At 47.2% G+C, this 19,883-nt stretch overlaps 1 protein-coding gene across 21 annotated transcripts in view; it reads left to right on the top strand.

The window, feature by feature from the left end:
• The window catches only part of PPIP5K1 (diphosphoinositol pentakisphosphate kinase 1), a 1,366,868-nt gene that overhangs the window by 842,632 nt on the left and 504,353 nt on the right, over positions 1 to 19,883 (top strand). For all 21 annotated transcript variants that reach the window (XM_078683299.1, XM_078683308.1, XM_078683288.1 and 18 more), the window contains one exon: positions 3,247 to 3,429. In XM_078683299.1, coding sequence (XP_078539425.1) covers positions 3,247 to 3,429 — 183 coding nt within the window. The remainder of the gene's footprint in view (positions 1 to 3,246; positions 3,430 to 19,883) is intronic.

Raw genomic sequence — 19,883 nt, forward strand, 5'->3', positions numbered from 1 at the left:
TTTTGATGGGGAAACTTCTTGTTGAAAATTTTGACACAAATACAGTTATTTGTTCCTCTGCTTTTGTACTAGTGGATAGTAGGTGATGTCTTTGTAGTCTGTCTGCTCTCTCCGCAGCAGCTTCCAATATGGATTCCGGATATCCTCTGGTTCTGAATTTGAGAAGTGTTTCTTTTTTGTGTTTACTGTACAGTTCTTCAGTGGATGCTATTCTTTTTATCCTGACCAATTGTGAAAACGGTAAATGTTTTTTGAGTGATAACCAAACATTGGCCATTATTAAAAACCGGAACATAAGGAGCCAGTGACATACAAAGGAACTATACCTTGCCACAACTGTGGAAACTGTTCGGCTATTATTAAAGGGAATGTTATCAATCACCCCACTAAAGGAACACCAGTGAAACTCAAAGTGTCAGGAACATGTGACAGTAGCAACGTCATATACATGCTAAGATGTCCTTGTGGATTGTCATACATGGGCAAAACCCAGAGGAAGATTAAGACCAGAGTGGTCGAACATAAAAGTAATATCAGGTTAAAAAACACAAAATCCACAGTGGCAACCCATTTCAATGAAGCGAAACATAACCCATCGCAATTGAAATTTTGTATACTTGAAACAGTCACAATTTTGCCTGGAAGGGATAACCACAATCACTTACTGAGGAGAGAAATATTCTGGATGAACTTTTTGTACACACTTTACCCGAAAGGGTTAAATGAACGTATGGAACTAAGTTGCTTTCTGTGACATTTATAAATTGGCCATTAGGACTCTGTATGCTTACATTTGGCTATAATTGTACATGTTTACATTTATACTTTCATCCTGTTACGTTTTACTTTTTGTTTGTGGCATGATCTAATTTGACGTGTGCAGAGGCTTACACTCGTAGTACCACACGGGTATTATCTGATGAAAAGCATTTCTAGGTTAGCGTCACGTTCCCCATTTAAGGTTTACTCGGGAAGCTCACGCCCACGCTCACATACAATAACACCACCTGCACACAACATAGTCTTCCACTAGGTGGCAGGGTATACATCACGTGATGTACACACTCAGTCATAGCCGGAGCGCAGCGCAGTGACGAAGCGAGCACACCACGTGACCGGCACACCAGCGGGTCACAGAGACGCGGACGGACAGAGCGCCGCACGCCGTAGCGAGTAGACAGAAACGAGAGGAATGAATGCCGAATCGGTAAGGGAAACAACGTAGATAGTAATGCTTCTTTACCCTCTTTACCCTAATAAAAATGGGCAGTATAATATACAAGCACCTTTTGCTTGTTTTTACAGTTACATGAATGAATCCGAAGGTATTCAGGTCAGTATACCGATTAATCACACAACCCTCTTGAGTAACAGGTGCAAACACGTGGTTAATATAATAAGGGCTATAAGGTTACACATTTTCCACAGAGTACACGGGGAAATTGACTAGGTAAAAATGTAAAAACGAGAAAACGAGGTGTATGTTAAAGTGTTGAGTTTGATTTCGTTTGAAAAACAATGTGACATATTTTTTCAGATTAACAGGCCCCTGAGGAAGAGCTATGAGCTCGAAATGCATCGGGCATGTTGAAAACCTCACGTACTTACAGGAATATCATGATGATTTGAATCACGATGAAATACTGGAGAATGAATGAAAATTTCATGAAAAATAAATGAATTGACCATTCAAAGATTTGTACAAAACTTTATTGAAAACTTTATTCAAACCAGTACGCAAAAACAGCATCAACCCATTATAGGAATTAGAGTGCTCATGTGGTTGCGAATCTTGGGGCCCAAGAAACGCGCATCAGTATCACTTGAATTTAGGCCTCATTTTTTTGATATTCAAACCTTTTGAGCCACTGCACTGATTCCGTTTAGACTTCTGATGTTGAAGACTGTCTTTCTCATCCCCATAATATCAACTAGACATGTGAGCAAGCTGCAGGCTCTTTCTTTCAACCCACCTTTTACAATATTCTTTACGTACAAGTTGGTGTTGAGGACTTGGGCTTACTTTCTACTGAAAGTGGTCACTCCACTGCTCGACAGGCTATCATTCTTTCGGCATTCTTTGTTCCACCTCATCTCTTTAAGGGGACGAGAGACTCCATTGTTTGGATCCTAAGAAGGTACGAAGTTTTTATATTGATTGCACCAAAGAACATAGGGTTGAACGATCAGCTTCTTCTAGGGTTTTCTGGAGGAAAGAAGGGTAATGAATTGCAAAAACAGATAACCTCTTGATGGATGTTTCTCTTCTGGATTAGCCAATGAGTGGATTGTTTTGCACATTGGTTAGGATGCAAGCTTAAAGGGGCTTATGTGTTTATTCCACACAGGGCTCCCTGTCCTGGACATTTGTTAGGCAGCTGCATGGCCATCAGTGCATATATTACTAAAGCACTATTGCCTCAACACTCAGGCCCATCAGGAAGGGCATTGTGCCAGCTTAATACTGCAGGATCTTGTGGTCCAAGTTAGTTCACAGACTCGCCACCTTGAGAGGTAGTACTATTGTATCTATTTTCAAGGTGAGGAGTCTGGCACTAGAAGTATCCATGATTGAACACATTTCTTTCCTTTGGTTACAGTCTTTCTGGTGGATACTCTAATCCCAGATGCCTCACCAACCCATCCACCTCTGTTTTTGTGAACTGGAGTTCTTTTCCATCTAAAAAGGTCTCAGTCTAGAGATCAACACACTGCTTGTGCAGATCTGCCAATGGGCTCTGCGTCCGAGGACGCAGACAACCTAAGAAAGCAACTGACTGACATGAGCATGCATGAATGACACTGGTATCTTCTTGTCACTTCTCGAGCGGGACAATGTTTGCGGGGAGCCTCACGACACCACCTATCGGTGCATAGGATTTCTATTGTAAAAGTTTTCAGATCTAGTCTGGCGCTTTTGGGATATTCACAAGATGATAAATCTGTGGTTAGATAGAGTATTCACCAGAAACATTGCTACCAAAGGTAAGTAATCTGTTCATTATGTGCCTACTTAATAAGTGTTCCTTGATAGCTGAGTAATACTAGCTGAAACAAGGATATTTGAAAGAGGGCTGTTAACGTTTTTTGACTTGGTTTTCACTTTACTTGTCTTGAATTATCCACTGTTTTTTCTATTTGACATTCCTTATCTACAGCTTATTTTTGGCAGCTTTCTCAATACACACTAGCTGTTGAAGCAGGGAGTTTGCATTTTTCTTCTTATGTGTGATTTGTGATCTGCAGGGTTTACTTGCACTGGAGGGGGAGTTGACACCGATCCTGGTGCAGATGGTGAAAAGTGCCAACATGAATGGCCTTTTGGACAGTGACAGTGACTCTCTCAGCAGCTGCCAGCAGAAGGTGAAAGCCAGGCTCCATGAGATCATGCAGAAGGATCAGGAGTTCGGAAACGAGGACTTCGAGAAGGTAATTCCGATGTACTGGAAATTGTCTTAGGGCCAGATATACAACCATTCCATTTTGTGAGTCGCAAATTGCGAAGTTTTGGGAGACGCAAATTGCGACTCGCTAAATGGAATGTACAACAGTGTATGAGACACTGTTTCCGATTCTCAAATGGATCGCAAAGGACTTGCCTCGTTAATATTCATGAGGCAGGTTGCAATTTGCGACCCATTGCGAATGGCCATGTCTGTGATTGCTTTTTCAATAGAGCAGGTTTTTTTTGTTTTTTTTTTAAATGCAGCCCATTTTCCTGAAAGTAAGGGAGTTGTCCGTGGGGCCTGCTCTTAAAAAATATGTTTGCATTCATTCACAAAGGGGAAGGGGACCCCTTCCGGTTTACGAGTGGCTTGCCACCTAATCGAAGTAGGTGTTAAACTTCGCAAAACAATAGTACCTACCATTCTGACTCACTATCAGGAAGGGACGCCCTTGGCACGCCCCTTCTAAATAGCAACACGCAAACACTATTTTGAGAGTCACTGACTCGTAAAATTGCATTTGTACATACCGCCACCCTTTTTTGCAGCCGCAAACGGACCGATATCCCTTTTGCGACCACAAAAACAGTCGTAAATCTGGCCTAAAGGGACACATGTATCTACGTTTGTAATAGCGATTACCTAATTGCGATTTTCAGTGAATCACAATTAGGTAATTGCTATTACAAATGTATGAAACTCTTATAGTTTCATATAGCGATTCATAGGGGGTCGCAAATCGACCTACCTCTTTAATATTAATGAGGTAGGTCGCAGACCACCATGTCCGTGATTGCTTTTAAATAAAGCAATCTTGTTTTTTTTTTTTAATGCAGCCCGTTTTCCTTAAAGGAAAGCAGGCTGCATTTAGAAACAAAAAAATAATAGGTCACTTTTCTTTTTTTTAAGAGCAGGCAGTGGTCCGTGGGACCACTGCCTGCTCTTAAAAAAAAGTTTTTGCATAAATTCACAAAAGGGAAAGGGTCCCTTGGGGACCCTTTCCTGTTGGCGAATGAGTTACTATCAACTTGAAGTTGGTGGTAAAATGCAAATGTTTTTAGACCGCATTCACAATCACAAAACATTCATAAATACTGTTACGATTTGCTATTTGGAAGGGACGCCCTAAACACTCCCCTTGCAAATACCGAATCGCAAACCCATTTTCCAATTCAGGAACTGGTTTGATACATGTGAAAAGCATTTTTTGTGTTCACAAACTGGCCCATTCTGAGAATTGGCCCATTTGCAAACGCAAAAATGCTTGATACATATGGCCCTTAGTTTCTTAAAAAAGAGCATATAAACGAGCAACATAGATGTATGGCCCAAGCTATTCCGGTTTCACAGGTTTCATGAAAACCTATTGCTTGTAAAATGCACAATGTAATGTTTAGCACTGCACTGTAACTTGCACTCAAACACTCACACACTTGCTATACATTTTCATTTTAGTTCACCTTGTAAACCTCTGTTTAATTGCACAATGTGCTGCAAAACAAAGACTCAAAAACAAACAGCCTTTAAAACCTACAGCTATCAGAGGACATGGCCACTGAATTAAATGGCTGCTAAAGCAGATGGCAGTCAAACCCCGTCAACAGTAGACCATATGGACTCATTCTTAAAAACAAAAATTGTATATCTGGTTCCATAACCTAATTTCCTAAACTGGTGTAGATTTTACATTGTAGCAGTCCAAAACATTTGCAGGTGTACTGGAAACCAATGATAGTTAAATGTTTTCTAGCAATACTCCTGGACAGATTTTGTGAATTCCCAATTTCATGCATGCAAAAACAGTTCCAAGTGCCTAATTGTACATAGTCTCCATGTAAAAGTGCTGTCATATTGTGCAATTGCACTTCTGGGTTTTTTCCCCACAGAAAATAGGCCCAATGTGTTTGAAGTCGACTGTATCTGAAAGAGACACGTTAGTATTAGATTCCTTACCATAGAATATCCCCAGGCGTCAGACTGGATCCGGAAATTTTTGCGTAGCAGTACCCTTGCGCGTCGGTAGGCGTCGTCTGCGGCTCCGCGTCCGTCGTGGGCGCCGTGATGACGTCGTCGGAGTACTTAGACGCCGCCTCCGCGTGCTGACGTCAGTTCTTCTTTTTTCCGCTCCAGCAAGCGTGGATCTGGAAAAAGCAGTAACCTAGTCATTTTTTGACTAACTTTTTGATCGATTTTTGATCATTTCTCGAAGTCTTTCTGACTCCGATTGGTGCCGTAGGGATGCCCGGCTTTAAGCACTGCGAGGATTGCGACCGCCTGATGTCGGTCACGGAGCCTCACCACCTGTGTTTAACTTGTCTAGGCGTCGATCACGACGACAAGGCCTGCTCCGACTGCCGGGCCCTCTCTTCGAAAGCCAGGCGGGAGCGGTCCCGCAGGCGACTCGAACTCCGGCAGTCGGTCCCGCGCCGCGAGAGGTCTCGGTCCCACGGGAGGTCGAGGGACAGGTCACGGGCTCGGAGCCACAACAGCTACGAGAGTAGGCCGCACTCCTCCGGGTCGAGATCGTCGTCCGGTAAGAAGCACAAGAAGTCCAAGAGGCGTCATCGCTCTGCGGTGACACCACCCACGCGGCTCCGTCGGAGTCGCGGGCGCCACGCACAGCTCCACACCCTCCAGTCCCTGGGCTAAACGCGACGCAGGAGGAGATCGAGCGCTTCCTCATGGCCATGAGGAAACTCTCTCCTCCGACGGGCTCCGCGGCGCCTTCGGGCCCAGCTGACCCGTCTGGGGCCCCTAGCGGGTCGGGGGTTTCGACCCCGACGCCGTCGGATGCTTCGGCCCCGACGCCGCCGACGCCTTCGGACCCGGCGCCGCAGGTTCCCACACTCCCGACGACGCCGGTGCCTTCGGGCACGGCGCCGCGAGGTCCAGTTGTCCCGGCGCCGCCTTCGGGCCCGGCGCCGCAGGACGCCGCTAGACCTTCTTCGGGATCTGGATCGTCGCCGGTGGACCTTACGACCTCCCCGGCGTCGGACCATCAGGTGTCGCCTCCGGCGCCGTCCTCGGGCGGCGCCGTCCCCGATGCCCCCTTCATTCCTGTTCCGACGTCGGGACGGCCCCGATGGGCGCCGCTCCAGACGTCGTTTGGGGAGTTTCACTTCTATGAGCAGGCCCCATTAGTTGAGTACCCTGAGTTTCAGGAGATGGGTGATGAAGAGGATTGGGAGGGGTCTGAGGACCCTCTGACCCGAGAGTGTCAGTCTCATGAGGACTGGGCAGGAGACCTTGGGGAAGCCAGTGGCCTGGACACCTCTCCAGACACTGGTTTTGTCTCCCCTCCTACCGTGGCTTCGGAGGAGGGGGCAACCTACAGTGTGGTGTTGATGAGGGCTGCCAAGGCCTTGGGCCTTGAGCTCCCCGTCGCGGCCGTGAGGACTAATCTCCTCAGTGAGGTCCTTAAACCGCAGTCAAGCTCGGCCGAGCCTCTGCTGCCCTTAAATGAGGCCTTGACCGACGTTCTTCTGGGCACTTGGTCCAAGCCCGCTACGGGTTCACCCGTAGATGGGAACGTGGCCAGACGCCACCGCCCGGCACCGGGCGACCCATGTTTCCTGTCCACCCACCCTACCCCCGAGAGCCTGGTCATCCAGGCCTCCAATTCCCAGACCGCCTTCCCGTCGGCGCTGCCGGACAGGGAATCCATGAGGTACGAGCAGTACGGCAAAAAGATCTTCTCGTCCCTTAGTCTGGGACTGCGGTCTTCCAACACCGCATGCCTCTTGGGCCGCTACACCCACTCTCTGTGGGATACGGTCGCGGAAGTGCTGCCTTTGGGGACAAGGCAGACCATGCGCTCGAGCGCTTTAAGGACTCCAGGGCTACGGCCAAGTCCCTGGGCCTCTCGGCCCCGCGCCAGCAATCGGCTGCCTTTCATTCCTTTCGTGGCCACGGAAGGGGTGTACCCACACGTGCTGCCAGCCACGCTCCGCAGGGTAATACCCATCATGGTGGCGGCCGTGGGAACCGCCGTCCCGGCGGTCGGGGACAATGGCGAGGTCAGTCCACACCTTCCCCCGCAGCATCCGCCTCAAAACCCTCCTAGTCCGTGCTTTCAGGCCCATGTGACGCCAGTGGGGGGCAGGGTTCGCCATCACCACCTCCACTGGCGCACCGTCACTTCGGACAGGTGGGTGCTGCAGATCGTCCGAAGGGGCTACTCCATCCCCTTCGAGGCGACTCTTCCAGCCATGCCACCGCAGAACCACCGTGTATCGGGGGATCATTTGCGACTCCTGCAGGAGGAAGTTACGGCCCTCTTGGCCAAGGGGGCCATCGAGAGCGTTCCTGGGGCAGAAGTAGGGTGTGGTTGCTACTCCCACTACTTTCTGGTACCCAAGAAGGGCAAAGGGGGCCTATGCCCTATCTTGGACCTAAGGAACGTCAACGGCTTCCTCCGGAAGGAGAAGTTCAAGATGATGACACTGGCTCAGGTCCTAGCTGCCCTGGACCCAGGAGACTGGATGGTAGCGTTGGACTTGCAGGATGCTTATTTCCACATCCCCGTCCTGCCGGCCCACCGGCGTTACCTGCGGTTCACGGTTGGCCACAAGCACTTTCAGTATACCGTGCTCCCCTTCGGCCTTACCAGCGCCCCACGGGTGTTCACAAAGGTGATGGCGGTGGTCGCAGCTCACCTGCGCAGGTTAGGGGTTTCAGTCTTCCCCTACCTCGACGACTGGTTGTTGAAGGCGGGCTCGCCCCAGACAGTCGTCAGCCACCTCCAGACTACGGCAGACCTCCTGCACCGACTGGGGTTTTCCATCAATGTGCCGAAGTCACACCTGTGCCCCTCTCAGAAGCTCCTTTTCATCGGAGCGGTTCTCGACTCGGCGCGGTTTCGGGTTTATCCGCCCGAACAGCGGGTCCGGGATATTCAGGCTCTGATTCCCATCTTTCAGCCGCTATCCCGGGTCTCGGTCAGGTTGACGCTGCGGCTTCTGGGGCTGATGGCCTCCTGCATCCTGCTGGTGCATGACGCCAGGTGGCGGATGCGGGCGCTGCAGTGGGACCTGAAGTTTCAGTGGGCTCAGCATCAGGGCAACCTCTCCGACCACGTCCTGATCTCGGAGGGCACTGCGAGACAGCTGCAGTGGTGGCTCTCGGACCGCAATTGGGTCAGCGGCAGATCCCTCTCCCTTCCCCAACCGGAGCACGTAGTTGTGACGGACGCGTCCCTCCAGGGCTGGGGAGGCCACATGGGAGAGGCGGAGATCAGAGGCCTCTGGTCTCCGGCGGAGACCCGACTCCACATCAACCTGTTGGAGTTACGGGCGATTCGTCTAGCACTGAAGGCATTCCTCCCCTCTGTCCGGGGGAGTGTAGTGCAGGTGTTCACGGACAACACCACCGCCATGTGGTACTGCAACAAACAGGGCGGGGTGGGGTCGTGGACCCTTTGCCAGGAGGCTCTGCACCTCTGGCTGGAACGCCAGGGCGTGACCCTGGTGGCTCAACACCTGGCAGGTTCTCTAAACGCCAGGGCGGACAAGCTCAGCCGTCGGTGCATGATGGATCACGAATGGCGTCTGAACTCGGACGTGGCGCAAGACCTCTTTCAGCAATGGGGAGAGCCTTGGTTAGATCTATTCGCCACCGAAGAGAACGCGCAATGTCATCAGTTCTGCGCGTTGGAATTTCCAAGGCGGCACTCGCTCGGAGACGCTTTTCGTCGCGAGTGGAGTTGCGGTCTACTGTACGCCTTTCCGCCTATACCACTTCTGCCCAGAGTGCTGAAGAAGATCAAGCGCGACCGGGCCCAAGTCATCCTTGTGGCTCTGGACTGGGCTCGAAGGTACTGGTATCCAGAGCTACTCAGTATGTCAGTCGATCCCCCGGTTCGTCTGCCTCTTCAGGAGGACCTTCTGTCGCAGCAGCAGGGGACGGTCCTCCACCCGAACCTGTCCAGTCTCCACCTCCATGCTTGGAGATTGAGCGGCGACAGTTGAGGCCATTTGACTTGCCTCCTGAAGTCTGTAACGTCATTCTGGCAGCCAGGCGTCCCTCCACAAAGTCGGTATACGCCTGCAGGTGGAACAGATTTGTGGCATGGTGCACAGCAGAGGCTGTGGATCCTCTTGCTGCCCCTCTTTCTGAGGTTCTTTTCTTCCTTCTTTCTCTTGCCCAGCAGGGCTCTGCTCTGGACACTATCAAGGGCTACCTTTCTGCCCTTTCAGCCTTTCTAAGGCTGCCTGATCAACCTTCTTTGTTCAAGTCCCCTATTGTAAATAGATTTCTAAAGGGCATCACTCACACATTCCCTCCTGTTCCTCAGTGGGACTTGAACCTGGTTCTTACGTTTCTGATGTGCGCTCCCTTTGAGCCACTTCACAACTGTCCTCTTCGCCTTCTTACTTTGAAGACTGCTTTCCTGGTTGCCATCACCTCTGCCAGGAGAGTGAGTGAGCTCCAGGCCCTTTCTTGTACTCCACCTTTCCTTTCTGTCCATCCGGACAAAGTGGTGTTGCGTACCACGCCATCTTTCCTGCCCAAGGTTGTCACGGCCTTCCACATCGGGCAGTGTATCACCTTGCCAACCTTCTTCCCGCCTCTGCATCCCTCTAAAGAGGAAGAGCGGCTCCACCGTCTGGACCCAAAACGTGCGCTCTCATTTTACTTGGACCGCACACGCCAGTTCCGGGTGGATGACCAACTCTTTGTTGGCTACGTGGGTGCTAAGAAGGGGAAAGCGGTCCATCTCCCGGTGGATCATCTTGTGTATCCAGGCATGCTGCTCCTTGGCTAGAAAGGAGCCCCCTGTTGGATTAAGGGCTCATTCCACCCGAGCCACGGCAACTACGACTGCCCTGGGCCGGGGAGTGCCCTTGCAGGACATTTGCCAGGCAGCTACGTGGGCCTCGCTGCACACGTTTGCAAGACACTACTGCCTGGACAGTCAATTCCGGAGGAATGGCTTCTTTGGCCGTTCGGTCCTCCAGGACTTTCTGGTGTGATTATTGGTTCGCAGACCCACCACCGGGGTTGGTATTGCTGGGGTATCTATTCTAAGGTAAGGAATCTAATACTAACGTGTCTCTTTCAGATGCACAAGTTACTACTTGTGTAACGATATATCTGTAAGAGACATTAGTTAGTATTAGATTCCTTACCGACCCACCTATCCTTCCCGTTCTGCGAACCGATATCTAGGGTTAGGGTTAACCCCTTTCAGGGCCCTAGTTTCAATGGCACCGGTGTTGGTTTTTAACGTAGCTCTGCGTTTCTGGCGTGGAAAAGCTGTGTCTAAGAACTGATGTCAGCACGCGGAGGCGGCGTCTAAGTACTCCGACGACGTCATCACGGCGCCCACGACGCCGACGACGGACGCGGAGCCGCAGTCGACGCCTACCGATGCGCAAGGGTACTGCTACGCAAAAATTTCCGGATCCAGTCTGACGCCTGGGGATATTCTAAGGTAAGGAATCTAATACTAACTAATGTCTCTTACAGATATATCGTTACACAAGTAGTAACTTGTGCTTTAAAACAGTAATGCATGAGATATATAGCCTCTGATAAACTTTTCATCTTAATCTCACCCTCTGAAACAAATGCCTCAAACACAAATAATCTGAAGTACAGGGCCTCTGTACCACACAACATCCAACGCACACACCCACTGAAACTCACACCAATGGGAACGCATAACCTCCGAAATATCCGACTACCGAGCAAATCTCCAGTATAAAATTCAGTCATAGTCATTAGTCCATTGAAACACATTGCTACCAAACAATCTGCTACCAAAAACATTACGTTTGTAGCTCTGATGTCTAAAAACAAATCGAGTTATTAACAGTGGGTGTATACACTCGTCTGTTTGTGAGTTGATACTTGAAGCAAGTGTTGTAGGAGATCGCTGCTTGTATGGTAATGGAGAATGATTCTTTTCTGCTGCATGATACATTAGGCATTGTCCCTGTTAAGCATTAAAAGAAGAAGCAAAAGCCTTGCTATAGGAAGAAAAACACTGGAAACCTGGTCTTGTGAATGAGTATCAGTACAGTAGCCACGTGAAGGAGATACCATACTTCAATGAGAGAATCCCGGGTAATGGAATAGGCCAGCTGGTCCTTTCAAATCATCTCAAGCCTTCTACCCTGGAAGCCCATACCTTTCAACTTCTGTTCCTTCATCACAGGGTGCCAATTTTCTTTAATTAGATAATAGAAAGTTTCAGGACACAGATTTCATGATCAGCTCAATGAATGGCGCTAATTAGAGCGGTTCTTTTAAAAAGAAAGTGGATTAAAACCTAATTGCCTAACAAAGGTTATTTTGTTGATGAAACTGCATTCTGGCTAATATTTTTGAGACGGAAGTCATTCCACTGTTACAGCACCATTTGTTGATGAGGGCACAGGAATACTCAAGTGGGCTAGCAAATGAAGCTGCTCAAGGGAGGTAAACAGAACACTTGAGCAGAGTCAGGCAAACACAAGCATCGGTAATGCATCTGCGCCTATGTGATGACTAATAAGCTGTTTTTATTAAATAACGGTCAGGGACAAAGGAAACAGCTCCCTGACAAGTATCACAGGAGTAGAGGGGATGTGGCAGTGTGTCCAGAGCTGCTGACTCGAGGGCTGGGATCCCAGTTCGAGTCTCAACAGAGCAACATCCTGTGATTCTGAGCGAATCACTTAATTTCTCTGGGTAATAAATTGGGCTAGATAAATCTGCTAATTTAATTTGAAGTATAACGCAAGCTAAAAAATCAGAACTAGGCAAAACCCTTTGAAAAAATAGTTCCACCAAAGCGGATGTTAACCGTGTTTCGACTATGGGAAACTGATGAGAGAAGCAGACGTAGAACAAGCATTGGTAAATCCAGGAAAATGTGCGACAGTCAATAGAAATGGAGTAAAAGAAAGTGGCAAGCACAGGAAGCAATGAAAAGCGAGGGTGCGGTATGTAAGCCCCTTTTGAGATTTATGTTAAAAACAATAGATTTCACAAGCACCATGCCAGCGCTGTGCAGGTGAAACCTATTGAAAACAATAGATTTCACAAGCACAGCGCAATTGCAGTGCAGGCGAAACCCTAAAAGGATACAGTTGTCCACTAATCCAAGAATCTAGTTCAAAATAGTCCTCTTTCTAAATGTGTGCCCAGCAGTCTTTGTGTTTTTTCTGAAAGCAGCGTCTCTCTCAGGGCCTAGTTTTCTTTCTACTTTGAAACAAGGATTCACTACAAACGCATGTGTTTCTAAAATGACATTTCCTTTGATGTCTTAGTGAGGCCAGCTTTCGTTGAAAAGCATCACTGCATGTTATTTTCCTTGACTCTCAGAACTGTCAGTATCATAATGCCACCCTACAAAACCTGTTGTCACTAAAAAAAACATATTAAGTCATATCTGGTAAAGTTGAGCAACACTCCATATATGCATCAATGGCTCCAATTGACCCGTTCCAAATCTGGCAGGATGACAAAATACCATGAGATGGCCCTGGGTGCAGACAGTTGAGCAAGCCACCCTAGCAGATGTCATATAATCAATTTATGTGGATGAAGTCATAAGGAGAAACAGCGTTCTTGGTCATTGTCTGAAGAACACACAGCATTAACACGAGATAAAGGAAGTGACGTTGTGAAATTACAGATCTTCATCTCACTACTACAGGTGGAGCTCGAGTGACGTGTTATAACAACAGTATTCTTTAGCAAACACTTGTATTTATTTATATTTTAAAATAATACCACTAATCGTGAATCTTGCAGCCTTCTCTATAAACATGTACAAAGATCAGTTTGATATGATGGTTTGTGTATTTCATGCATTTGCTTGCAAACTGCACGCAACATGCCTCGTTGTTATTTCCATGTACACAATAAACTCAATTTTCGAGTTACTGTTTTTACTATTCATTTGCATGTGATTGGAAAGTTTTGCCAACTTCACATATGCAATTTACGAAGAAGTTAAAACAGATACTTGACTTATCCTCTGCCTTCAACACCGTTAAACATGACACATTACTGTCCATTCTAGAACACAGGATGGGCCTTTCAGGGCCTGTATTGCAGTGGTTTACTTCATTCCTCCTCAACAGAACCCAAAGAGTCAAGCTGAATCAATCCCTCTCTCAGCCCTCTGTCGTCAATATGGGGGTTCCTCAGGGGTCTGCCCTTTCACCCATACTCTTCAACTTATTCCTGGAACCACTTGCAAATGCATTGAATTCTGCAAACATTCTTTATCACATGTATGCACATGACACTCAATTGTATCTAAAAATCTCCTCCTCAGAAGACTTCATTTCACTCAACTCTACCTCGCTGAACATTCAAAACTGGCTCATTGATAACCACCTCATGCTCAACACTTCCAAAACGGACTTCTTCCTCATTGCTCCTCCTAATCACACTCCCAAGATAGACCTCTGGATGAAGCATCTAACAGCCTTCCACGGTTTTCCCCACATTATTGGGTCCGCTAAATCCCTTGGAATCACACTAGACAAGCACTTGAACATGAAAATCATATCAGCACTGCCACCTACGGAGCTAAAAACCAGATGAGTATACTAAAGAAATTCATACCCTTCCTAGCACAGGATGTCTTTAAGCTGGCGGTCCAAGCACTTGTATTGCAGAGGCTAGACCACGGAAGCTCGACTCTTTGCGGTCTTCCCAAATATAATTTGGCCCTGCTAAGGGCCACCCTTAATGCAGTGGCCAGACTGATAACCAGTACAAAAAGAAATGATCACATATCCCCAGCCCTAAAAACCCTAAGCTGGATGCTGTAGGAAGCAAGAATACAGTAAAGATTGCCTGCATGACTCATAAATCCCTACAATTCGGGGCGTGGCTTGGACGGCGGTGGAAATGGCCGCCTAATCTGTCTTCGCTCCACACAGGGACAGTGTCTCACCAGATGCAGTGTGTTCCAGGGCTCATGTGGCACTCAAGACGGTGTACTCGGAGAGCGCAAGACTCGGTGCGCTTGAAAAGCCGCTTCACGCCTCATTTAATGCTGGAGAGGGGCTTCTAGACGTTCTGCCTGACAGCCGGGAGACCCGATGGCCAGTCGCCATCTTAAAATTGCAAACTTCGATCCCGCGTCGGCGGAGCTACGCTGACTTCAAGATCCTTCCAGCGTGAGGTTTTCCGCACCGGAGGTGAGCGCTCGGTTTTCTCACAGATTGCGGTGCACTGATGGTGTTTTTGGTACGTTACCGCAGCGGGAGGCGAGATGACATGCTTCGCGCCAGTGATGCCTGACTTTGAAATGGCACCGTGATTAGAGCCGGCTGTAAACATAGCCTGCTCCTTCGATATGCTGTCTTGCCCAGAGGATTTTTTGGACTAAATATGCGCCCCTACGCCGAGCTTTGTGTAATTCCTCCCAACACATACTAGAAGAAGGCTTCCCAGCTCATCGTCCAGCTCGCCGCGCCTGACCTCAAGATGGCGGATCATGGCAGGGTTTAAGGCCGCAAATTTCATGCTCCTCATGTCCTGAGCCCATTTTTGCTGTCCCAGCAACACTTAGCCATCGTACAATAGCGCTAGAATCAACCATCTGAGGGAGAACGGCATGATAATCTCACGCGCTGGAGACTCACACTCTCTCCTTCCTCCGAGGGTTCCTGCATTGACTACCATGATGGGCCCACAATTGCTCAACTGCTCTATTTCCAACCTGCCTTACAAGTGCTCTATATCTATATTCTCTATATCTAACTTGAAGCTCTAAAAGCGGCCAAATATAGCCAGTAGTCAGTATCAGCCAGCGAAAGCGCCAGTCAGTGGCAGTCAGTGTCCCAGTTCAAAACAGCAATACCGTCAATGACCCACAGAGACTAGAAGGGTCAACAACGCTTAATACCGCTTAATAGCAACCAGCGAAAACCAAGAAACCAAGCCTACAACTGTTCTATACCTCTAACAGCGGCCAGCAATAGGGACAGTCGGTGTCAGCCAGCAATAGCGACAGTCTGTGCCCAGTCAGTGGCAGATAGTGATCCAGCACGAACCGCAATACTGTCATAGTCCATCAGTGACTAGAAGGAAAAACAGCGATTATCAGCATTTCTCAGCGCCCAGCGGAAACATAGGCTCCCAATTACCGCCACTGGTGCCTAACTGGTGTCTAACTCTACATACCCATTTAAAATTACCCAGTGTTCTGGTCAAACACAATACCAAATATGGCGGAAAGAGAAATCAAGAATAAAAAGGTCTGGCCTGAATCATCTATCTCCGACTCACCCATCAAATCAAAGGGAGATCTCTCTGGCACATTGGACATGATATTAAAAAAGTTGGCAGACGTGCATGACCTAGCCAAATCTACTAAATGCAACACCGATTCTATGCAGCTTGAATTTACTGCTATCAGAGCAGACATGAATACCATGAGCCTGCGGATGAGCGAAGCTGAGCAAAGAATAAGCGACAACGAAGATAAAGCCTCGAGCAGCGAAAAGATTATCCAACACCTACACACCACTACAAAAGACCTCAGACGCCAGACCGCCGAATTGGAGGACCGTAACAGAAGAGGCAATGTTCGCATATTTGGGGTGCCGGAAGACTCAGAAAAGGATGCAGATTCCTGTGTAGCCTTCCTTGAGGCATGGATTCCAACAGTTACCGGGATCAAATTTTAGCATGGCCTAGAACTAGACAGGGCCCACAGAATTCCGACATTCCTCCAACAAAATGCAAGAGGCCCCCGTCCTCTCATCTGCAAACCGCTTAGGTATCAACATACAGAAGCCATCCTACAGTACGCGAGGAAAACCACCATATTTTCTGGGAAGGGCACCGCATCATCTTTACCCAGGACTACTCCAAGGAAACAGTGGAGTTAAGAAAAGGATTCCTTTCTCTGCAAAATAAGCTGTGAGCTAGAAGTATCCAATTTTCCTTTGCATGTCCAGCCAAACTCAAGATCATTGATCATGGGAGACCACGCTTTTTCTCCAACCCACATGATTTGTCATGTTACCTGGAGGACTCACAGCAGCTTGCAATGGACTTCTCTGGCGGATCTTCCAATAAAAGGAAACCAGAATCCCACGAAGCGGACAACCATGATCAGTAAGATGATGACAGGATCGGTATGAGTCAGCGTGGCCGTGTCACTCAGGGGGAGTGAGAGGGAACTGTGCCTACATGTTTCTCCTAGGACAGTCTTACTTAAATTACCTATTATGCCGTTACATAACATGCTAATAACATGCTAATGGCTCTAGCTTAAGCGGTAGAGTAACCCTAAAATGCTTAACCGGAACGAATCCAGTGAATCGAGTTAATGAACTCTTACCATTAGTTTAGAAAAATGTCATTTGTAGGACAAAGTTGCCCTAGAGTTCTATTATAATTAGTTAGAGAGGTGTTACAGATGTGTTACAGATGTTTGCACTCACACTGCTTCAGTTAGTTAATCATACGTTTTCCTGTGTTGAGCTCAGACAGTACTGCCGTCGCAGCTCATAAGGTCGAGTTACAGGGGGAGAGGGGAGGGTCGGAAGGAGGGTGAGCGTGGGGGCGAGGGGCGGGATGGGAAAGGTGGGGAAGGGTGTTCGACATCAGGATTGTAAAATTGGATGTTTCAATGGCTATGGTCTGTTCTTACTTCTATTTCTCCTTTTCTTCTTTCTTCTCCTTTCATCCTCTACTGTCACCACAGGCGTTTTCTCTACATGGTACCCACTCCACACACACTACCAGTGGAAACAGAGGAAAAAACAAACACTTCAGGTTAATCTGAGGGACTAAGCTAGTTCAAAGTCACATTTTGTCACCACACGTCCTCATTGGGTTTTCTTCCCTGTGGCCACCCTATGCCTATTTATAGTTTGCTACCATACCCACAGTTGTCATGACTTCAGATAAAAATTTGACAGATAGTCTCAACATAGTCTTGCTAAATGTAAAGGGGCTTAATCACCCAGTTAAACGCAAAAAAATCTTGGATTATCTTGCTAAAACGAAAGGCGATATAATTTTACTACAAGAGACCAAACTTAACAAAGAGGATGCAGACTTCTTTAAACAACACTGGACCTCCCACACGCTGTGCTCTCCGGCTGTTCAAAAAAAGAGAGGTGTAATCACTCTTATCGCTAAAAAATCAAATCTAGCCTTGGTATCCCACACCAACGACAATGATGGCAGGCTAAGCTTAGCTCACCTACAAAGAGATGAGAACCATATACACTTAGTAAATATTTATGGGCCGAATACACACATCCCTGAATTCTGGGACTATGTATCGAAACAAATGGAGAACATCCCCCAGGATGAGTTATTAGTGGTGGGCGGGGACTTCAACCTTCCCCTTTACCCCCTAATAGACAATCAAAGTGTGCGTATCACCCCTCACGATCCCACAAAGCACTACTACGACTATGCTCTAAATACCATTTACATGACTCATGGCGACTTCAAAACCTGGACGGACGCGACTACACCTTCTACTCGTCACCACACAATTCTTACTCAAGAATTGATTATTTATTACTCTCAAACCCCTATACACACCTCATTGACGAAACAGGAATAGCCCCAAAATTGGTTTCGGACCATTCATGTATACACATGAAGCTAGCTGGCTCTCACACCCTTATTCCTCCAAAACGCTGGCGGCTTAACGAGGAAATTCTACTGGTCCCCAAAAATAAGAGCCAGATAGAGCTGGCCATACGTGAATACTTCGAACTAAACCCTCAGCAAGACTCTGATGTCGCAACAGTTTGGGACGCCTTTAATGCGACAATAAGGGGCACTATCATAGGGATCAGGTCGAGAATGAACAAAGAGCTTAACTCAGAATTAGACCTTCTAGAAAAAGTTATCAAAAGGTTGGAAATTTTGCACTCCACTAACTTAAAAGATAAATTCATGATAGGTCGCTTGACTAACTTGAAATACAAATATAACGTCATACTAAGCAAACGTGCAGGAGTATGGGTCAACAAGTGTAAAGCACAAAAACTCTGCGATGGCAACAAAGCCGGGAAGCTACTGGCATCCTATCTTAAACACAAGAGGAAACAATTCCACATTAACTCTATTAAGGACAAAACTAATAATACACACACTAAACAGAAGGACATCCTACGCACTTTCCAATCATTTTACGAAGATCTTTATAAAAAGAAACTACAATTCAATGTGGAGGAATGTTCAAAATATTTAAAGTCTATCCACTTACCTCAAGCCTCTGAGGAGGACAAAGCGAAATTAGGGGCTCCGTTCACAATCAAAGAAATCTCAACCGCGGTCAAAGCGCTGAAAAATAATAAGGCACCAGGTCCGGACAGATTTACAGCTAAGTTTTATAAGGCTTTTGAAAACCCCCTTAACCCCGTACTTCTAAACCTGTTCGAATCCTTCCTGTCGAAAGGTAGTGTCAACCCCACGATGAGTGAAGCAACCATCATAGTTATACCCAAAGAAGGGAAGGACCCGTTACTAACGAAAAACTATAGGCCTATATCACTCATAAACCTGGATTGTAAAATGTATGCGAAAATATTAGCTTACAGACTTAATTGTACCTTTCCAACCTTGATCAGTAGCTCCCAGGTAGGTTTCCTAAAGAACCGATTATCCAACGACAACACAAGACTTTTATGTCACGTATTAGAGAAATCCAAAACCTCAGACTCACCCGCGGTGACAATCACTCTTGACGCAGAGAAGGCGTTTGATAGTGTCGTGGCCTTTTGTGCGTCAATGCATGCAAGTATTTAACTTAGGGGATGAGTACATTGATATGGTCATGGCCTTATATTAGGGTTCAAATAGTTCCCTATCTGAACCCTTTCAATTAGAGCAGGGGACTAGACAGGGCTGCCCACTTTCGCCTGCACTTTTCCTATTGGCTCTTGAACCACTCCTTCGGGAGATTAAACAAAATCAAAACATTACTGGTATATCATTCGGCGCCACAAATGTGAAACTTGCGGCCTATGCAGATGATATCTTGGTGGTCACTGAACAATCGGATATCTCTATTGAGGCACTAATGACATTAATTGAAACTTACTCCGCACATTCCGGCTACAAGCTAAACCGGGATATATCCGAAGTAAAACCCCTGAACATCTTTACCAACAGAGAGGTGTTAGGCACATCCGGACTCTGTTGGCAAAGTAGCTTCATCAAGTACCTAGGGATAGAATTTGGTAGCTCCACGATTGAGACCCTCCAACAGAACGAAAACGCGACCCTTGAGAAAATCAAAAAACAACTAGACGGTTGGTCACCCCGTTTTATCACCTGGTGGGGTAGAATCGAGACCATTAAAATTATGACTGCGCCTCTAATCAACTATTTAAACTATGCTACCCCTAACGTTATCCCACGAGTTCCATCACAAACTTGATAAGATGCTCTCATATTTCATTTGGAAAGGTAAAAGAGCAAGAATCAGCTTACATAAATTACGGTTGGACA

The sequence above is a fragment of the Lissotriton helveticus genome, chromosome 3_1 (assembly GCF_964261635.1).
Source record: "Lissotriton helveticus chromosome 3_1, aLisHel1.1, whole genome shotgun sequence".
Lineage (NCBI taxonomy): Eukaryota > Metazoa > Chordata > Amphibia > Caudata > Salamandridae > Lissotriton > Lissotriton helveticus.